This window comes from Lagenorhynchus albirostris, chromosome 2 (assembly GCF_949774975.1).
Source record: "Lagenorhynchus albirostris chromosome 2, mLagAlb1.1, whole genome shotgun sequence".
In the NCBI taxonomy this organism is placed as follows: domain Eukaryota; kingdom Metazoa; phylum Chordata; class Mammalia; order Artiodactyla; family Delphinidae; genus Lagenorhynchus; species Lagenorhynchus albirostris.
In genome coordinates this window covers 157,755,521-157,774,218 of record NC_083096.1, presented here as the reverse complement: position 1 = coordinate 157,774,218, position 18,698 = coordinate 157,755,521, and the positions used below count along the sequence as shown (strand labels likewise).

General features: G+C 45.1%; 1 protein-coding gene across 2 annotated transcripts in view; it reads right to left on the bottom strand.

The window, feature by feature from the left end:
• Positions 1 to 7,077: 7,077 nt before the first annotated feature.
• Positions 7,078 to 18,698, bottom strand: part of CLSPN (claspin) — a 28,590-nt gene continuing 16,969 nt past the window's right edge. For both annotated transcript variants that reach the window (XM_060142701.1, XM_060142702.1), the window contains 13 exons: positions 18,462 to 18,661; positions 17,662 to 17,816; positions 16,080 to 16,306; positions 15,396 to 15,507; positions 14,011 to 14,086; positions 13,688 to 13,791; positions 11,044 to 11,208; positions 10,815 to 10,936; positions 10,438 to 10,565; positions 9,783 to 9,888; positions 9,126 to 9,208; positions 8,694 to 8,855; positions 7,078 to 8,386 (listed from right to left, as the gene is read on the bottom strand). In XM_060142701.1, the coding sequence (XP_059998684.1) occupies positions 8,276 to 8,386; positions 8,694 to 8,855; positions 9,126 to 9,208; positions 9,783 to 9,888; positions 10,438 to 10,565; positions 10,815 to 10,936; positions 11,044 to 11,208; positions 13,688 to 13,791; positions 14,011 to 14,086; positions 15,396 to 15,507; positions 16,080 to 16,306; positions 17,662 to 17,816; positions 18,462 to 18,661 (1,751 nt within the window). In that variant the 3' untranslated portion in view covers positions 7,078 to 8,275. The remainder of the gene's footprint in view (positions 8,387 to 8,693; positions 8,856 to 9,125; positions 9,209 to 9,782; positions 9,889 to 10,437; positions 10,566 to 10,814; positions 10,937 to 11,043; positions 11,209 to 13,687; positions 13,792 to 14,010; positions 14,087 to 15,395; positions 15,508 to 16,079; positions 16,307 to 17,661; positions 17,817 to 18,461; positions 18,662 to 18,698) is intronic.

The following is an 18,698-nucleotide window of genomic DNA, read 5'->3' as shown; positions in this document are numbered from 1 at the left end:
TAATCCTGGGGGACAAGCTCCATTGTGACCTGCTTTCTTCTCTTTTCCTGAGCTCATATCACCTGTCAACTTCCCACATAGCTTTGGGAACTTGGACAAATCAAAGCATTTTAACTCTTTTAGGTTAAATAAAGATAATATGCCTTGAACACTGTTAAATAACATTAAAATTGTGAACAGTTACTTGGGCTCCTAAGGCCAGGCAGAGCCCTGGAGGACCTTTGAAGTACCTGAGAGCCCTTAAGGCAGAAAAAAACCATTCTCCAGAATTAGCTCAGCTCAGCAAAGGAAGGCCTAGGAAGCTGGTGACCTAGTTGTTTTGTTCATCCATTTCTCTACCACCCCTTAAAGGTAAAGTGTCACTCTCATCTATCCAGAAATTGATGTGTGATCACCTTAGGTAAGATGTGTCCCTTCTCCACCCCCAACATGGCTGTTTTCTCAGCTGTAAAATGAGGGGCTGGTACATCAAACCTGAAGTTTTACAGCTTTTTTTGTCTTAAGCCTTAGAATCATCCTTTTCCAACAAAATCTTTGTAATATACCCAGTTTGAGATCTCTCCTGCCCTGAACCATCCACTCTGAACAGCTCCTGAGGGACCTCCCAGGAAGCTTTTTTTTTTTTTTTTTTTTTTGCGGTACGCGGGCCTCTCACTGCTGTGGCCTCTCCCGCTGCGGAGCACAGGCTCCAGACGTGAAGGCCCAGCGGCCATGGCTCACGGGCCCAGCCGCTCCGCGGCATGTGGGATCCTCCCGGACTGGGGCATGAACCTGCACGAACCTGCGTCCCCTGCATTGGCAGGCGGACTCCCAACCACTGCACCACCAGGGAAGCCCCCCAGGAAGCTTTTAAAGCTCAGTGGGGCAGTTCCAAATGTACTGCTCCACATTAACCTGGGAGATGAATTTCTCTTCCCAAGCCCCCCTGCATTCTCCCTCCTGACCCTGAAGGGAAAAAGGAGAAACTGAGGTGTGTTTTGGAGATGCTGGAAGCCTGAAAGTTAGCATAGACTTTTTCTCCCCAATGCACCCAAATGGTAAATAGCCTCTCTTCCACCAGGAGCCCAGAGAAGCCAAATCCAAGGTCCCAGAGCCCACAACAGAGTGAGGTAGAGAAGCCGATCTGCAGGGAGAATGAGAGAAGGGAGTGCCTGTTCCACCCCCTTCCTAGCAGCTGCCTCCGTGGGCTCCATAATCCCCCTGCCCTCTCCTCCACCCCACCCTCGGGCCGCCCACCTCTCCTCCACCCACCCATTCATCAGTAGGAGGGCACGCTATCAGCACAGCCTTTCAGGGACTGACAGGTCCTTTCTGGGTGCCCCCCACATGTAACCACTTAACCTCCAGCACAAAGGGCCAGGCTGAATGGGCTTGAAGCCGGTGGCTCGTGCGGAGGGGGAGGCCTCAATAAGATTTGGGGAGCTGGGTGTATAAACTGCTCTGCTCCAGCAGCCCTCAATGGAGGAGCTGGAGTCGGGGCATGTGCCGAGGGGAGGAGCCCGGCAGCTGCATCCCACCCCTGAACAATGATTTATTCATTCTTCTGGCACACACAGAGAAAACAGACTGGGGGAACGTGGCTCCACAAATCGCCCTCGGCCTCAGCTGATTCCCACGGCAATCGGGCAATCACCGTGCCCCGTCCCACCCTGCCCCTCCCGTTCTCCGTAAGGAAGTAGAGTACACCATGGGAGGCCTTTAGTAGCCTGAAGGTCAGGCAGGCATGCTCTTTGAATGGGCTCCACTCAATCTCAATCTCCCTCTCTGAAAGCTTCCTCGTCAGGTTTTCCTCGTACCCATTTCACAGCCAGAGAAACTCCTGCAGGAAAAAAAAAAAAAAGGCACATAGCTTGGCCTGTCTCAGGACTGCCCCAGGGGAAGGGCTGAGAAGGAAGCAGGAAGTTGGGGAGCTTAACCTAGAAATAACTGACTAGTAATGGGAATGCAATAAAGGCTTGCTGATAAGTTAATGGCATTCTCTAGCCACACCTGGCTCCAATTCCTGGAAGAATCTTCGGGAGAAATTTGGGGAGTAGGGAACAGAATGAAGGCAGGTAAGCAAAGATGCTAAAACCAGTAGACCAAAAAAAAAAAAAAAAAAAAATGTCGGGTGGGTGGTTTCAGGAAGCTAAATTGTGACAAGAATAAATTCGCTTTTGCCCTCTTACCTCCATACCTCATGTCATCAGAGCCAGTTCACACAGAAAAATCATCATAATAAATAAAACTAAAAAATCAATAATGTTAGCAGAACAGGGAGAACCAGATTAAAGTGACCATCCTCAGACTGGCCCCTGGGCCTCCTATCCCCAAGCTCATAATTACCTTGTCACACAGAAAACAAATCTATTGTGGATGGTGAGTGTGGAGAGGTGGGAGATCCTGGGCAAGGAGGTTGCCCACTGAGGAGGGGGGTGGGGTCCGCATTAGGAAGACAGATTGGCCTTGGCACTGGGGTGGGAGGGGGTTGTGTTGAGACTGACAAAACTAAGGCCTAGACAGTTTCCCAAAGTTTTCTTCCCTTAGGAGGGTGATCCTGCCTAATACTCAGTACTAGGGGTGGGAAATTGGAGGGGGCTGGGGGAAAGACCTCCAAGCCCACCCCACTGAGCCTCAGGAGGACGGGTTGCTATGCTGCTGCTGCCCTCTGGTGGACATAAAAAGGCAGCATGGACATCTCCAGCGCTGGAAACAAATGCTGGAAACTGCAAAGGAGTCTCTGTCCTTTCCTGTCCTAAAGCCTTGGCCACCAGGACTAGCACACTCATAGGCTGGATTCCCCAGGAAGCAGACTCAGACAGTTTAGGACGCCACCCTTGGGATCAACGTCTGTGGAAGTGAGGGTAAAGGAGCTAACTACCAATACAGGTCCATGACAGCCTCAGCCAACCCCCCAGGGAGCTCTGAAGTGAGAATGGGCCCTTTAGAATTGTCCCAAAATGAGCTGAGGTGGTCAGGCCTTTACACTCCTGTCATCACTGGATGTGGGCTGTGCTGGAATGGGGCGTGAGCGTTGGGTAAGGGGTTCTCTGCCGCTGAGGCCGTCCCCTCACTGAAGGCCGTCTGCAGAGGGGCCAGCAAAGCCTTCACTAAAGGGGATAGGGTGGTACATCACGGGGTCTACCCCACATACCACAGATACTCATTAAACGTATGTTAAATGAATGGCAGGGTTAGATCATGCCTCAGGCTCCAGGCTCCACAGGACAGCCCACAGCCTGTTATTCAAGCTGTTACACACTGACTTTTGGAAATGGTCAAGGGAGCCTTAATGCTCCAATTCACGGATTCATTCATTCAACAAGCACTCACTGAGATTTACTATGTGCTGGACCTGGAGGCAGACACTTTACAAATTTCTCAAATTTAATCCTCACAACTGTGGAGCTAGTTAACTCAGATTATACAGATGAGATCAAGTTATTAAGTGGCTATCACAGTCCGATGGCACTGTGACAATGGGTGAGTGGGCCGGGCAGGGCTCAGTGACAAATGACACTCAAAATGGGACAAGTGCTCTTGCTGCTGCCAAAGATTCTTCAGGCCAGAAAGGGTCTTGGCTCTGTTCTGTGAATGTGCATGTGTGTATGTAGAGAGAGGGCTCTCTCTATGATTTCAGCCAGAACATTTCCTCTATTGCAGCCAAGAGTCATGCCTCCATAGCCTCCTGCTTTAGTTCCTTCCTAATAATGTTGCTGCCCAGAGGTAACAGAACCACAAGCTTTAAAAATTCCTGGTTGTAGCCACAGAGCTAGCTCCTTCCCTGGATATTTAATGGACAGACAGCCCTTAATCCCCAGTGTTCTTTGGCCATAATATCATCACAAAGTTATGAAAGGGTAAGTTCTTCCCTTAATGTCTAACTTCCATAACTGCTGTGATCATTCTGGGATGATAACATTGAAGGGACAAGAGACGGACCGGGTCTCTGCTCTAGAAACCTCTCTGTACCTTGACACTCTCAGTAAGCCCGTGGATCTGTGGGAGGAGGCGAGGGCAGGAGAGCTGGAGAAAGCCGTCGGCTGCCATTCTGCTACAGCCCTGACATGTTCTCATTCTTGGCCAATTAAACCTTTCAGCACTCCCAGCCACCAATATACAGATTTTAGTTTTCTCATTTAGATTGTAATCATAAAGAACTTGAAGGAAAATGAGGGAGGGGGAAAGCCTGGATGTTATGGAGGGATTTCCGGGTCTGACTACAGAGACATAAAATACTTTCAATACTCCTCACCCCCTCCCAACCATAAACACACACACACACACACACACACACACACACACACACACACACACTCATATGCCTTTCCTCCTGGGCCCCCAGAACCTAATTTTTCACATTTGGAAAACCCAGATGATTTTTGCCTGGGTCCATCTGGTTTTCCAAATAACCTGTCTTTTTGATAAATAACATAAGTTAGACAAGACAAACAAAGAGAGGGGTGGGCAGTCAGCTTTTTTCCTTCCTTCAGCCTCTGAGAAAAAGAGATGGGGACTGAAAAACCTACAGGACTCACTCCCAATCCTGACCCTGCACCTTCCACCCCTTAGATTGGGCCCAGTGATTCTCCAGCCTGGAGCTGAGAGCTGCCTCTTCACCCCCACCTCTACCCCACCAGCCATCAAGAACACCAGACTGTGGTTCCTTCTAAAATGAAGGGAGGACTTCCCTGGTGGTCCAGTGGTTAAGAATCCACCTTCCAATGCAGGGGATGCGGGTTCAAGCCCTGGTTGGAGAACTAAGATCCCACATGCTGTGAGGCAACCAAGCCCGTGCACTCTAGAGTCCTCGCACCACAACTAGAGAGAAGCCCACGTGCTGCAGTGAAGAGCCCAAGCGCTGCAATGAAAGATCCCATACGCCACAACTAGAGAGAAGCCTGAGTGCCACAACTAGAGAGAAGCCCACATGCCCCAACAAAATATCCCATATGCCGCAACTAACACCCAACGCAGCCAAAAGATAAATAAAAAATAAGGAAAATAAAGAAAATTTAAAAAAAAAAGAAAGAAGTCCACTTGAAAAAAAGGGGTGGAAGGCTCTGAAGCTTTGTGTAATGTGAATGGAGAACAGAGGGTGATAGGAGGTTGGGAGGCACAACTATGTCATGGAGGGTCTTGTAGTTTGAACTTAATCCTGAGTGCACTGGAAGACAGAAAAGGTTTTGAGTGAGGGAGTGGCATCCTCCTATTTAATTATGCAAATATCGCCCTTTGGCTGCTGTGCACAGATTGGATGGAAAGGAAGCAAAAATGGGAGTGGGGAGATCAGGAGGCTACTGCCAACACCCTGGCAAGAAATTATGGAATCCTGGATTAGAGCATCGGCTATAGAGGTGATTCAAGATGCAATCTGGAAGTAGAAATAACAAGATTTAGAGATTGCTTGATTATGGGAGTAAGGAAGGAGGGATCGAGAATGTCTTTTGGGTTTCCAGCCTGAGTGACTGGGTATGTGGAGGTACCTTTTAGTGAAATGGGAAACACAGGAGGAAGAGCATTTTTAGAGAAGGAACATCACATTTTTAAAGATGTCAAGTTTGAGATGCTTATGAGACAACAGGCCTTGGAGGAGTGGTCCACAAAACATGATGCAGTTGTAATATTGGCAAATCCATATGCTTGCAGAGTAGTGTTCGACATAATGCATCCACATACATCTTCCAACAAGCCTCACAGCAACTCTGAGACAGGCATGAATGACTATCCTCATTTTATAGATATAAATGGAGGCTCTGAAAGGTTTGGTATTTTTCATTCACCCTTTACTGGGCAATTCCACATTCCAGACCATGTGCCAGGCAGTGAGTAGGACACAAAGGTAGAAGATATAATGCCATCTCAGGGATGATACAATCAGAGAGTATCATGACAATATTCCTCCCAGAAATACTCTCCCCTATTCTGAGGTGTACAAGCTCCACTTGGGGGACAGGAAGCCCCAAGAGACATTACATATATCTCTGGGAGCTAAAACCCCGAAAACACTCACATTGATCCATTAGAGATTCTCAAAGTGGGGTAAAGTTTGTAGAGAGGCAGTTGAGAATTTGCACAGGAAGCTGAGTACCTTGTCTCTATAGCGCTTTGGTGAGTATAACCTGGTGCTTTATGGAAGAGACCCTAGTATGGTTTGTGCAGCTGTGGACTGAATTGTTTAAATGAAGTAAACACCATGTGTCCCTACCCCAGCGTGTGGAACACAGAGGAGGTGAAAGGACTGACACTGAGCACCCTCATCGCCCAGACTCACGTGCTCTCATCCCTCCAGGCAGATAATTTCCAAGCTAGTGAAGCTGAGTCCTACCAGGAGCCACCGCACAGGCCCTGGGCTTCAGTTTCCCTAGAATGGAGCTGAAGCTGGAGGCTCAGTGCTCTGGGCACAGGTCATATGGTCAGGTCCCGACTCTCCACTTCAATCTTATTACCAAGGCTTAGCTTGCCTTCTGACAGTTACACTGACATGGGGAAAAGCGACCCAGAGCTTAAGACTCAACTTTTCTTTCTCCAAAGAGTGCTTTCTTTCTGGAGCCTAGAATAGAAACCCTTTGCTCCCTAGATTTCTCAGGCACTGATTTTCTTATCCTTAGTGTTCAATCCTAATACTCTTCTCCATCTCTCCCTGCCAAAAAAGGATATGGGAAAGCAAAAGGGGAGAAATATCCAGCCCTCCTCCCTAGTTCTCTATTGCTTAGCAAGGGCTGCCTAGCCTTGGCCACTGTTTAGAGAGCTCAAAGGAAGGGGCAATGATGCCCACCTTGGACCCACGTCTGCCAATCAAAGGGCCAGAACAACAGGCACCATTTATGTAAACTCTCCTCACCTGCACTGAACCCAAACCACTTGGTTAGTTAATTCGATCAATTCACCAGAGTTGAGAAGACAGTGAGGGGACAATGGCAGCAGCCTCTCACTCCAGTCCCAGAGGCCTCCCCTGAGAGACAGATACCCTGAAAACAAAATGCTCAACATCAGACAGGCTCTGACCTAAGAATGAGCATTCAATCTGGACAGCAAATCCTGCCTTCAAGGCATTGGGATTTATTGAAAAACTACATACATATTAAAACATCTTTATATACATTTTCACCATTACAAGATTACAAATATACAAATGTAAATTCCAGCAAAGTCAGCATCTTGCATATTACAAACAACTGTAGAAAACCTATATCCTAATTCCACCAGTTAAATTGGTATTCCTTATCTGCCAGTGAAAAACTGGCATGGTTCATCCAGCTTCCCAAGTCCAGCTCCTGACAGTGAAACCACAGTATTTACATGAAATGTTTTTCCAAAGCAGCAGTGACACTTGGTTCTGAGAGGAAAAAAAAAAATCTGTCTAAAACTCTGACAGCCTCATGGTAGTTCAGGGAAAATCGGGAGTGGTGGCAATCCTAACAATATTTTGATGAAACTCCAAGATGATCTTTTCTCAAAATAAGTAATGAAGTATTAAATTGTCCTCTGCTCAGGGCAATGTACTCAACCCAGTTTAATGCAATAAATAATGATTATATATAACTCTTCCAGTCAGAATGAGAAGGAAGGTCCTTGAGCAACAGTGCTTCAAATCGAAAATTTAGTCCTAAGAGAGAGCTCTCTGCCCCACGGAATATCTAATGTCTACGGACCCTGGATGTAACCTTTTATCTTCATCCTCATACTCCAGAAAAGTCGCTCTTTCTGACTTGGGTACCAGTTTGAGTCCTTATTATAAAGGAAGCACAGGTTAATTGGAAAGTTGAGACTGCACTGGGAAGAGGCATAAAAGAAAATGGAAGGGGCAAAACTAATAAAACAGCCCATGTGTCGATTCCTAGATCCTCTAAGAAGTCTCTCTTTCACTGAGTCCTGGTCACCATGGTGCAGATCATAGGGGTGTGAAGGAGTCATCCCAGTTTTGATGTTCACTGCTGTCTGTAATTTTCTGTCATGCCACACTTTTTCTTCCTCCAATCACCCCTTTCACCAAAAGTTATCAACCCAGGAAGCTGCTAGGATAAAATGTCAAATATTTAATGGAGGACACCCAGGTATCCCATAAGTTGATGTTGTAAACACTGAAGAATTAAGTTAGTGGCCAACCCAGGAAGTAATACTAGGAAAGAGATGTCCAGAGCCATGCAGTGGAAAGAACTGGAATCTCTGTCCTCAACCTTAATGCATTGATTATGAAGGAAGGGGGAATAATCCACATGAGCATCGATTCCAACCTTCAATGCCAGAAACTTCTCAACGAAGTCTCAACACAGGTGCCGGTGCCCTTGTGGTGTTAGCTTTCCAAGTATCTGAAGATGCTTTGCTTCGATCCTGAAGCGCTATCATCTGTTTTGAGGCGCTTAGGTGAAGGGGATGTCATTAAAGACGGACCCCTTCTCCTTACCTAGAGAGCAGAGAAAGAGCCAACTCAAGACCTTCATACAAGTACTTAGCTTCACTTAGCCCTTAAGCAGCTCATAGTTAAATCACGGATCATTAGAAAAAAAGAAAGAGAAATTTTCCAGGCAAGTTTCAAAGCTGATTACTTACTGCAGGTAGCAATCCCCTTGTACCTTATTGGGAGTGCAAGATTAACACTGCAGCATTTAAGCCTTTAAGCCAGAAATATATTTTTTTTCAATTCAATTCAATTCAATTCATTCATTCACTCTGCTGTGGAGATTCACCAAATCAGTTCTCAAATTCCCTACCCGAGGCTTAGATGATTCCTTTGCTGCCTCAGCCTTGACAGGAGAAAGCGTGTGGAAGACAAAGTTTCTTGAATTTCGGGGAGCACTAGGGTTGAGGTCAGACAGGGCGGCCAGTTTCTGAAGCACAGCTTTGGGCTGGTTTAGCAGTGAGCCCGTCTTCAGCTGAGGAAAGAAGAGTCATCAAATTCCTGGTATCAAATTCCAAGTGCCAAGGGAAGAATGAGAAGTCAGCGCCTCCCTGCCTCCACCAGGTATTGAGGGGACACAGTCCTACCCTGCTCAAGTAGAAAAGAAATGGTAGGCTCCTTTGACATCTCCTTCCATTTCTTGCAGCCACCTCCCTCCCCTAATGAAAGAGCATTCCCTTAACTTGACCTGGGCCTTTATAACACTGAAGATCATGACATCAGGCTAACAAGGTCCCCAACCAACCTGGTTGTCACTTCCTGGTTTGGTGGCTTCAAAAGGATTTCTGAATAAAGACTCTGATTCTTGAATAACCACAGTGCGACTGACTGAAAAGAAAAGACAGAGAGGCTTGTTCTGGACAAAGCTGCGTAGAATTACTTTTAAATCTAAACAAGCTAACAAGCCTTTAACTAAACCAATAAACTAAAGCCATAGGAACTCTGATTATTTTATAATCATGACTTGAAAGTACACTTAAGTGGCTTAAGAGAAGACAGACAACTCAGCTGAACTTACTGTCTAATTAACAGTAATAATAAGAAAATACAAGAGTGGTAGGAGTGTTAAGGAGTGTTTAAGAGCATCAGCTCTGGGGTTAGGCATATCTGGGTTCAAATTCCAGCTCTAACACTTAAGTATATAATCCTGGGCAACTGAATAAAGAAGCCAGAATTCAATCCTCTGAGCTGCCTTAGAACATAAAGCAAAACCAGCTACATATACTCACAATCACAATGTCGACTGCCCAACAGTCTAAGATGGAAAGAATACTGTCTCTCCCCATCGGAGGGACGCCGGCCCATGAGTAGGCTGCACCAGCCCCCGAAGGCTGGAGTCACCTCTAAGGCTCCAGCACTAACAACCCCGGGGGCCAGACCCTGAGGAGGACTAAGAGCTCACCGTTCTTCTGCAGAGCTTTGGCTGTAACTTTCTTGGCCAGCATCATAAACTGACTATCTTCCCCAACCTCTTCTTCTTCTTCAGCTGCAATTTTCCCCTGCTGTGCCTGAAAATAAAAATCAGACAGCATTAACAGAAGCCCACAGCTCCCCCAAATAATTAGTATAGCCTGGAAGCTAGAGTACTTGGGACAGCATTTGTTTTCCTTTTTGCAACTCTTTGTTGCTTTAGACAAAAAAAAAAAAAGGATTTTGGACAAAAACATGACTAGAACTGCCCACGGTAACCTTCTCAAAGCACAAAAGAAAATTCAAGGATTAAAAGGGACAGCAGGGTTTCCCTGGTGGCGCAGTGGTTGAGAGTCCGTCTGCCAATGCAGGGGACATGGGTTTGTGCCCCGGTCCGGGAGGATCCCATATGCCGCGGAGCGGCTGGTCCTGTGAGCCATGGCCGCTGGGCCTGCGCGTCTGGAGCCTGTGCTCCGCAGCGGGAGAGGCCACAATGGTGAGAGGCCTGCGTACCACAAAAAAAAAAAAAAAAAAGGGGGGGACAGCAATATATTGCCCAAGATTTTGACGACTATCATGACAAGCTGGGTGACGGAGTGACCTCATAAGTAGGGTCGGAATAGGAGAATTTCTTGCAGGCTTCCTACCTGGTCCCGAAGCCACTGCTCTCGTTCAATTCGCTCCTTCCTCCATCTGGCTTCCGTCTCATCAAGCTGTTCTTCAGTCTGATCATCATCAGAGTCTCTGTGGAACAAGTCCATCTGGGAAGCATCATCTAAAGCAAAGAGTTAAGGCTATTAGCATTCTGCACTCCCCACAAGAGAGGGTGTCTCAACAGACACAAGTGAACCCTTTTCATTTACAATACACTGACACAAGCTTTTCCTATCCATTAACAGAAAATAAAGGTCAAGGCAAGGTCCTCCACAGCTGCCTGCTATAGTTTTGATTTCCTCTTGCTGTCTTAAACCGGACAAACATGTACCTTTGTACAATTTGCTTCTAAAGACAACAATCAAAATACCTATGTTCTTCCATCGGAATTTCCTCATTCGTCCAGGACCATCACTGTGCAGGTCCCCATCAGCAAGGTACCTTTCTTGGTACAAACGTAACTGTCGTTTATCATCATCCAACATTGTTTTCCTACAACAGGAGAAATACGGTGTTCAAAACCAGGACCACTCTGGCTGGTTATAGGGCCTGCCTTAAGACACACCCCATTATTCAGAAGGGCTTGCTGGGATACTGACATGTGTATTTTCTTGATTTGACTCTGCAGTTCCTCATCAGAAGGAAGTAATTCATCAATTACATCCTCTTCATATTCATCAAGCTCTTCCCCATCATACTCATCTTCACTTCCCACGTCACTCCCTGACACCTCTGCCTCATCCTCCAGGTATTTCTTCAATCTCCTGGAAAATTGAAAATTAGAAAATACAACAATGAATATACACACAGCAATGAGAAAAGCAGAACACAGAGCCATCTCTAATAACAATAAGATTTAATTAATAATAATAATACATTTTGATAATACTTAAAAGTCTATTATTTAATATATACTGTGTGCCAATAACTGTGCTTTGGAGCATTACTGCGTTATCTCAGGGAGGAGTATTATTATTCCTTTCAATTTTCAGTTGAAGGAACTGAGACTCAGAGAGTAAACAACTTACCAATGGTCACACAGCTAGCTGGGAGGCAGCAGAGCCTGGATTCAACCTAGGTTGGTGACTCTAAAGCCAGAACTCTCAATCTCCTCTATATATTTGGGACACACCTGCTAGAAGGTTCAAACTATTTTGTCTTGTATTTAAGCTTACAGCTTCAAGAGACAGACTACAGATAGCATAGTATGGAAAGGTAATAGACTGTAGTCTTCTTACAGCCTGCCAAATCTTGACCCTCAAGTTAGAGGTATGACTGAAGCTCAGAGTTAGTAGTAATCAAAACCACTACAAGTTAGTTTTTCTGACTTCAGCTCACATCGAGAACAAATCTGCTGTCATCTGAATTCAAAGTGCTGTCACCTATGGTCATGAGTGGCAGAAGCTTGATGGCTTTCTGATGGCTGATTTTTTTTTAAAATAAATTTATTTATTATTTATTTTTGGCTGTGTTGGGTCTTCGTTTCTGTGCGAGGGCTTTCTCTAGTTGTGGCAAGCGGGGGCCACTCTTCATCGCGGTGCGCGGGCCTCTCACTGTTGCGGCCTCTCGCTGTGGAGCACGGCTCCAGGCACGCAGGCTCAGTAGTTGTGGCTCACGGGCCCAGTTGCTCCGCGGCATGTGGGATCCTCCCAGACCAGGGCTCGAACCCGTGTCCCCTGCATCGGCAGGCAGACTCTCAACCACTGCACCACCAGGGAAGCCCCGAAGACTGATTTTTTATGAAAGACTTCCATTATTATTTTAAAGCTGAGTTCCTCTAACTCCTAGGGTTCCTGAAGAATTCCTTCAGGGGCCAATAGCCACTAAGCTTCTCAATCTTCCCATCTACCCTCTTTGAGCAGTTCAATTTTTAGCTGCCATTCTTTATAAGATTTCATTTGAACAAAGGACTCTATAGTTAAATAAGGTTTAAGAACCATTGCCTTAGAAAAAAAATCTATAGATGGCCCAAAGCTGTATGAATAGTTAATTTGACAGGTGACAAATTAGAAGCCCAAACTGATCTCAACAGAATGGAATGATGGGCTAAAAACAACAAAATAAATCTAATAAGGATCAATATGATATCCTATATTTGAATTCCAAAAGTCATCTACAAATAATAAAATGTGGAATACCTATTAAAATGGTTTTTATAAAACCTTCAATATCAAGGAAAAAGGCTTACAGATATGGTAAGTAGGAAAAAAAAGCAAGATGCAAAATTGTACATATAAAAAAAATTGTACAGATCTCAACCACATAAAAATACATGCCTGAAAAAAAGTTATGAGGTAATAATAACCACCACCACCACTTTCAAAAATATCCTGGACGGTGGACATGGATGACTTTCTTTTTTTTGGCTGCGTTGGGTCTTTGTTGCTGCACGCGGGCTTTCTCTAGTTGCGGTGAGCAGGGGCTACTCTTTGTTGTGGTGCTCGGGCTTCTCTTTGCAGTGGCTTCTCTTGTTGCAGAGCACGGGCTCTAGGCATGCGGGCTTCAGTAGTTGCAGCACTCGGGCTCAGTAGTTGTGGCTCTCGGGCTCTAGAGTACAGGCTCAGTAGCTGTGGCGCACGGGCTTAGTTGCTCCGTGGCATGTGGGATTGTCCCAGACCAGGGATCGAACCTGTGTCCCCTGCATTGGCAGGTGGATTCTTAACCACTGCATCACCAGGGAAGTTCCTGGATGACTTTTTATTTATGTCTTTCTGTATTCTTTGAAATATTCCAAAATAAATGGCTTACTTTCATGATCAAAATGACAACAAAATATTAAAAAAATAAAGGGGGGTCATTTGCCTGAGACTAGGATGAGGAAAACCTGAATGACAGTAATTCACAGGAAAAAAGGCATGGGGAATTTTAGTCATCTACAAGATCCTCAGCTCTTATGCTCTTTGGTTACTTTATAAAGTAGTATGCAACCAGAACAAGGGATGTGGTTGTACCACTACATAGAGCGGTGGTCAGACCACACGTGAAGATAAAGAGAGTTTCCATACATGTGAGGAGTCTGGAAGCAATGTCACGTGAGAAACAGTTGAAGAACTAGGGATGTTTAGTATAGGAATCACTTGAGGACGTGACCATCTTTGAATACTCAAGAGATATCACGTAAATGGCTTCTATTCAATCTGTGTTAACCACAAAAAGGAAAAATAGAACCAGCAAATGTAGCAAGCTACAACTCAACTGTCAGGAGAACTTTCTTGCAACTGAAGGAAGGGGCATAACACCTACATTTGCCTTTTCAACTTCTCAGATTGCTGCAGGAGGTCTTCCTCATCATTATCTTCATGGTCTTCTAGTGCTGGGTCTTCATTGTCAGAGTCACTGTGTTCATCCTGCAAAATCATATAGTATCACATGCAAAGTTACACAGAATAAAATGTGTCCTCAACTAAGACAGGAATTTATAAACTTCTGCCCAAACATTTGATTCTAGGAAATTGCTTCTGATAACATGCCAAACAGAATTCTCAAGAACTCAAACTACAAAACAAGCAAACACAGCAGCGATACATGGAGTTCGGTTATGATTACTCTGTCCCCTTCAAACTCACCTCATCACTATCAAACTCATTATCATTTGGGACAAGCTGAAAGTCTCCAAATTCCTCCTCTTCACCTTCTTCTTCCCTAAAATGCAAATCAACAAATCAATAAAAGAGTTGAAAGCAAACTACAAGCAGTCAGCCAACTTAGGAATTGAAAATATTTTATAGCACCAACAATCTCTTCAAGAAACAGGAAATGAGATATCTTGCCTTTAAAAAAATTTTTTAAATTGTGATAAAATACACACAACATAGTTTACTATCTTAATCATTTTAAGTGTACAGTTCATTAGTGTTAAGTACATTCACATTGTTATGCAACCAACTTCCAGAACTCTTCATCTTACAAAACTAAAACTCTATACCCTTTCAATAGCAACTCCCCATTCTTCCCTCCCCACAATCCCTAGCAACCACCCTTCTACTTTGTGTCTACGAATTTGACTACTCTAAGTACCTCATGTAAGTGGAATCATACAGTATTTGTCTTTTTGTACTAGCTTACTTCACTTAGCATAATCTCCCCACAGTTCATCCATGCTGTAGCATGTATCAGAATCTCCTTCCTTTTTAAATGCTGAATATTATTCCACTGTGTATGTATCCACTTGGGATGCTTCCACCTTTTGACTATTACGAATAATACTATGAACATGGGTGTACAAATATCTATTACAGACGCTGTTCTCACTTCTTTTGTGTATATAGCCAAAAGTGGAATAACTGCTGGGTGTGAGGTAGTATCTTAGTATGGTTTTGATTTGCATTATCTTTTCTTTTCTTTTTAAAATAAATTTATTTATTTTTATTTTTGGCTGTGTTGGGTCTTCGCTGCTGCGCACGGGCTTTCTCTAGTTGCGACGAGCAGGGGCTACTCTTCGTGGCAGTGTGCGGGCTTCTCATTGCGGTGGCTTCTCATTGCAGAGCACGGGCTCTAGGCACATGGGCTTCAGTAGTTAGAGCACACAAGCTCAGTAGTTGTGGTTCACAGGCTCTAGAGCGCAGGCTCAGTAGTTGTGGCGCATGGGATTAGTTGCTCCACAGCATGAGGGATCTTCCCGGACCTGGGCTTGAACCCATGTCCCCTGCATTGGCAGGTGGATTCTCAACCACTGTGCCACCAGGGAAGCCCCTGCATTTCCTTAATTATTAGTGATGTTGAGAACTTTCATGTGTTTTTTCTTGCCTTTTTTTACCCTGTTCCCCACCAACTAAATGAAAGCATTCTAATTTCCTTACTATGCAAATATGAGACTCAAACAGACTGCAAGACTCTCAGACAGGATATGAAGTCCCTAAGATGACCATTTATTCCTGAGCCCAGAGAACCTACCCCAGTATTTTATCAGAACACCGGACTTGCCAAGTTCCCTCCAATCACTGAGACTCACCTGTCTGTTGGGAAAGAGCCTGAGCAAAGAGCAAGTGCTTCTTCCATTGGATCACCCAGACTGTTCTCCTTCTCCTGCTTAGTTAACTCTGATGGAGCCAGAGTAGAGACATCTACGTCACGATGAAGAAAAAGATTTGTCACCAAGAAATGACAGCTTTATCCTCTCTCCCCAGCCATCTGAAGACATGCCGGCTCAACACAGTTCTAAGGTAAGCTTGCCAAAAAGAGCTCCCCATTCATTCATTCATTCAACAAATCCTTATTTAGTGCTTACTATGTGCCAGGCGCCAGGAAGACAGCAGCAAACAAAACAAAGATCGCAGCTCCCAAACAGCTTACGTTCTAGCAGAGGTGTGAGGGGGAGAAAGGGGTGTGCAGGTGGAAGTAATAAGTTAGCATTTATATGAAATATTCTATGCAGCAGACACTGCTCTAAGCTTTGCACATATATTAGCCATAAATGACAAGTCATATGGCCAAAGCTAAAGCAGTTTTAAGTTGATACTTCACCACTCTAAGAAAGTAAGAGCTCTGAATGTCAGGAGCTAAGCAGGGCATGCAACCTATGCTCAAGAATCCACCACAGCTCTGTTTTCTCACCTGACAGTAAGGGGCTTCTTTTCAAGGACACTGACTTAAGATATTTGGCTGTGGTGAGCCTGATGCTCTGTTGGATAATTACCCTGAGAAGTAAATTTTCCTGAACACAGATCCAGAAGTTCCTCCATGTTCTCTTTCTTGTCGCTCTTCCTGGACAGAGGTTTTTCAGCCTGAGATGTGAACTTTCCCGTACACAAATCCAACAGCTCATCCATGTTGGCGTCCATGGCGTTCTCATCCATACTGGCCAACGGCAATCGAGGCTTCAAAGCTTGGTACTGATTCCTGTGGTTTCTAACATTTAAGAACCTACAAGCACAATGAAGAGTGTAAGAAGTTCTCCAGGAAAAAAACAAAGTGGTGGGTGAAAAGCCCGAACTCATCTCCAATACCGAAGTTAGAAGCTGAATCCTGAACCAGAAGACAAGAGTGTCACACTTTAGGCTGTGACAATCTAAAGAGGGAGGGGGAAGTTTATGAAAGAATAAAGCCTATTCGAAAGGTAAAGGGCATGGGACTTCCCTGGTGGTGCAGTGGTTAAGAACCTGCCTGCCAATGCAGGGGACACAGGTTCATGCCCTGGTCCAGAAAGATCCCACACGCTGCAGAGCAACTAAGCCCGTGCACCACAACTACTGAGCCTGTGCTCTAGAGCCCACAAGCCACAACTACTGAGCCCGCAAGCCACAACTACTGAGGCCACGTGGCACAACTACTGAAGCCCGCACACCTAGAGCTCATGCTCCACAACAAGAGAAGCCACCACAACGAAGAGTAGCCCCCACTTGCCACAACTAGAGAAAGCCCATGCACAGCAACAAAGACCCAATGCAGCCAAAATTAAAAAGATAAATAAATTAATTTTTTTAAAAAAGCCAATTCTAAAAAAAGAGGGTGAAGGGTAAAGGATAATTTTTGGCTTCAAATGGTGCTAGAGTAGGGCTTGGTGTTATGCATGTAATGTGCCACAAAAGTGTCAATTCTCAATCCTACCCAACAATCCTAACATAGTAGGATGGATGCAGAGAAATCTGATGACCTTATAAGAGCTATGCATTTCATACAATGCAGAAATTGGAAGGATCAGAATGCCAGCAAGGCTATTTACTTTTTCTTTTTTTTTTAAATAAATGTATTTATTTATTTATTTATTTTTGGCTGCGTTGGGTCTTCATTGCTGTGTGCAGGCTTTCTCTGGTTGCAGCGAGCGGGGGCTACTCTTCATTGTGGTGCGCGGGCTTCTCATTGTGGTGGCTTCTCTTGTTGCAGAGCACGGGCTCTAGGCGCCCGGGCTTCAGTAGTTGTGGCTTGCAGGCTCCGTAGTTGTGGCTCACGGGATCTAGAGCACAGGCTCAGTAGTTGTGGCGCATGGGCTTAGTTGCTCCATGGCATGTGGGATCTTCCCAGACCAGGGCTTGAACCCGTGTCTCCTGCATTGGCAGGCGGATTCTTAACCATTGCACCACCAGGGAAGCCCAAGGCTATTTACTTTTAATTTTCTAGACAGACTTTGTTCAAACGTGTGGAATGTAATACTAATGGTCTGTACACCTCTCTTTCTCAGAAGAGAAAGCACAGATGGAGCGACAGAAGCTCACTTTATTTTTAAACAAAATTAAGCCGTACTCAGCACCATCCACCCACAGAAACATAAAACTACCTACCCATCTGCATCCAACAGTTGGCTCTGAGTGTCATCTTCTAAACAGAACTGGAAGTCTCCTGCTCCTAGGAAAAGTGTCTTAGGCTCTGGGGAGGCGTTATACAGATCCTGGGAATCCTCTATGGGAAGTGAAGGCTCAGACAGCTTTCCTGAACTCTGGCACCAAAACAAAACCAAACAAAAACAAAACATTTTACAAATGTCATTCACTGTCATGACAACAGCAGAAGCTGCTATTTGTAAAATTTAATCTACTCTCAGGCAATTGCAGTTGAGGAGGACAATGCATAGCCAAGAGGAGCATAAAGAAAAATATTTTCAAGAACGTAAGAACCTTGGATGAGGCTTGTTTTTAATACACAAAGCGGGGGGACTTCCCTGGTGGCACAGTGGTTAAGAATCCGCCTGCCAATGCAGGGGACACGGGTTCGAGCCCTGGTCTGGGCAGATCCCACATGCCGCGGAGCAACTAAGCCCGTGAGCCACAACTACTGAAGCTCGCGCACCTAGAGCCCATGCTCCACAACAAGAGAAGCCACAGCAACAAGAAGCCCGTGCAACACAACGAAGAGTAGCCCCCATTCCCCGAAACTAGAGAAAGCCCGCGTGCAGCAACAAAGACCCAATGCAGCCAAAAATAAATAAATAAAATAAATTTATATACATATAAAAATACACAAAGGGGTGGATTTTTTAAACTAAACATACACAATGTGGTGGGAGTTGTTGGCTTGGACACACTTTATTTAGCAATGTGGGAAGCAGAAGCGGAAGGAGATTAGAAAACCACTGCCATCTTACCTTAGAAGCTGAGCTGACCAAACTGGCTCGAAATAGTCCAGGGGAAGGAGATCTGAATCCTCCTGCCGTAGGGAAAAGACTGGTCCCACGGCCTGTTTGTCTGTTGCAAGGCTGATAGGATGGAATTGTGGAGCCTATCAGCTCAAAGCTGCTATTGTGGCTGCTCTCCTTTGTCAGTAATGAGCACGAATCATCTTCATCTAAAGAAAAATAACTTTTAAGTGCATGATTCTAGAA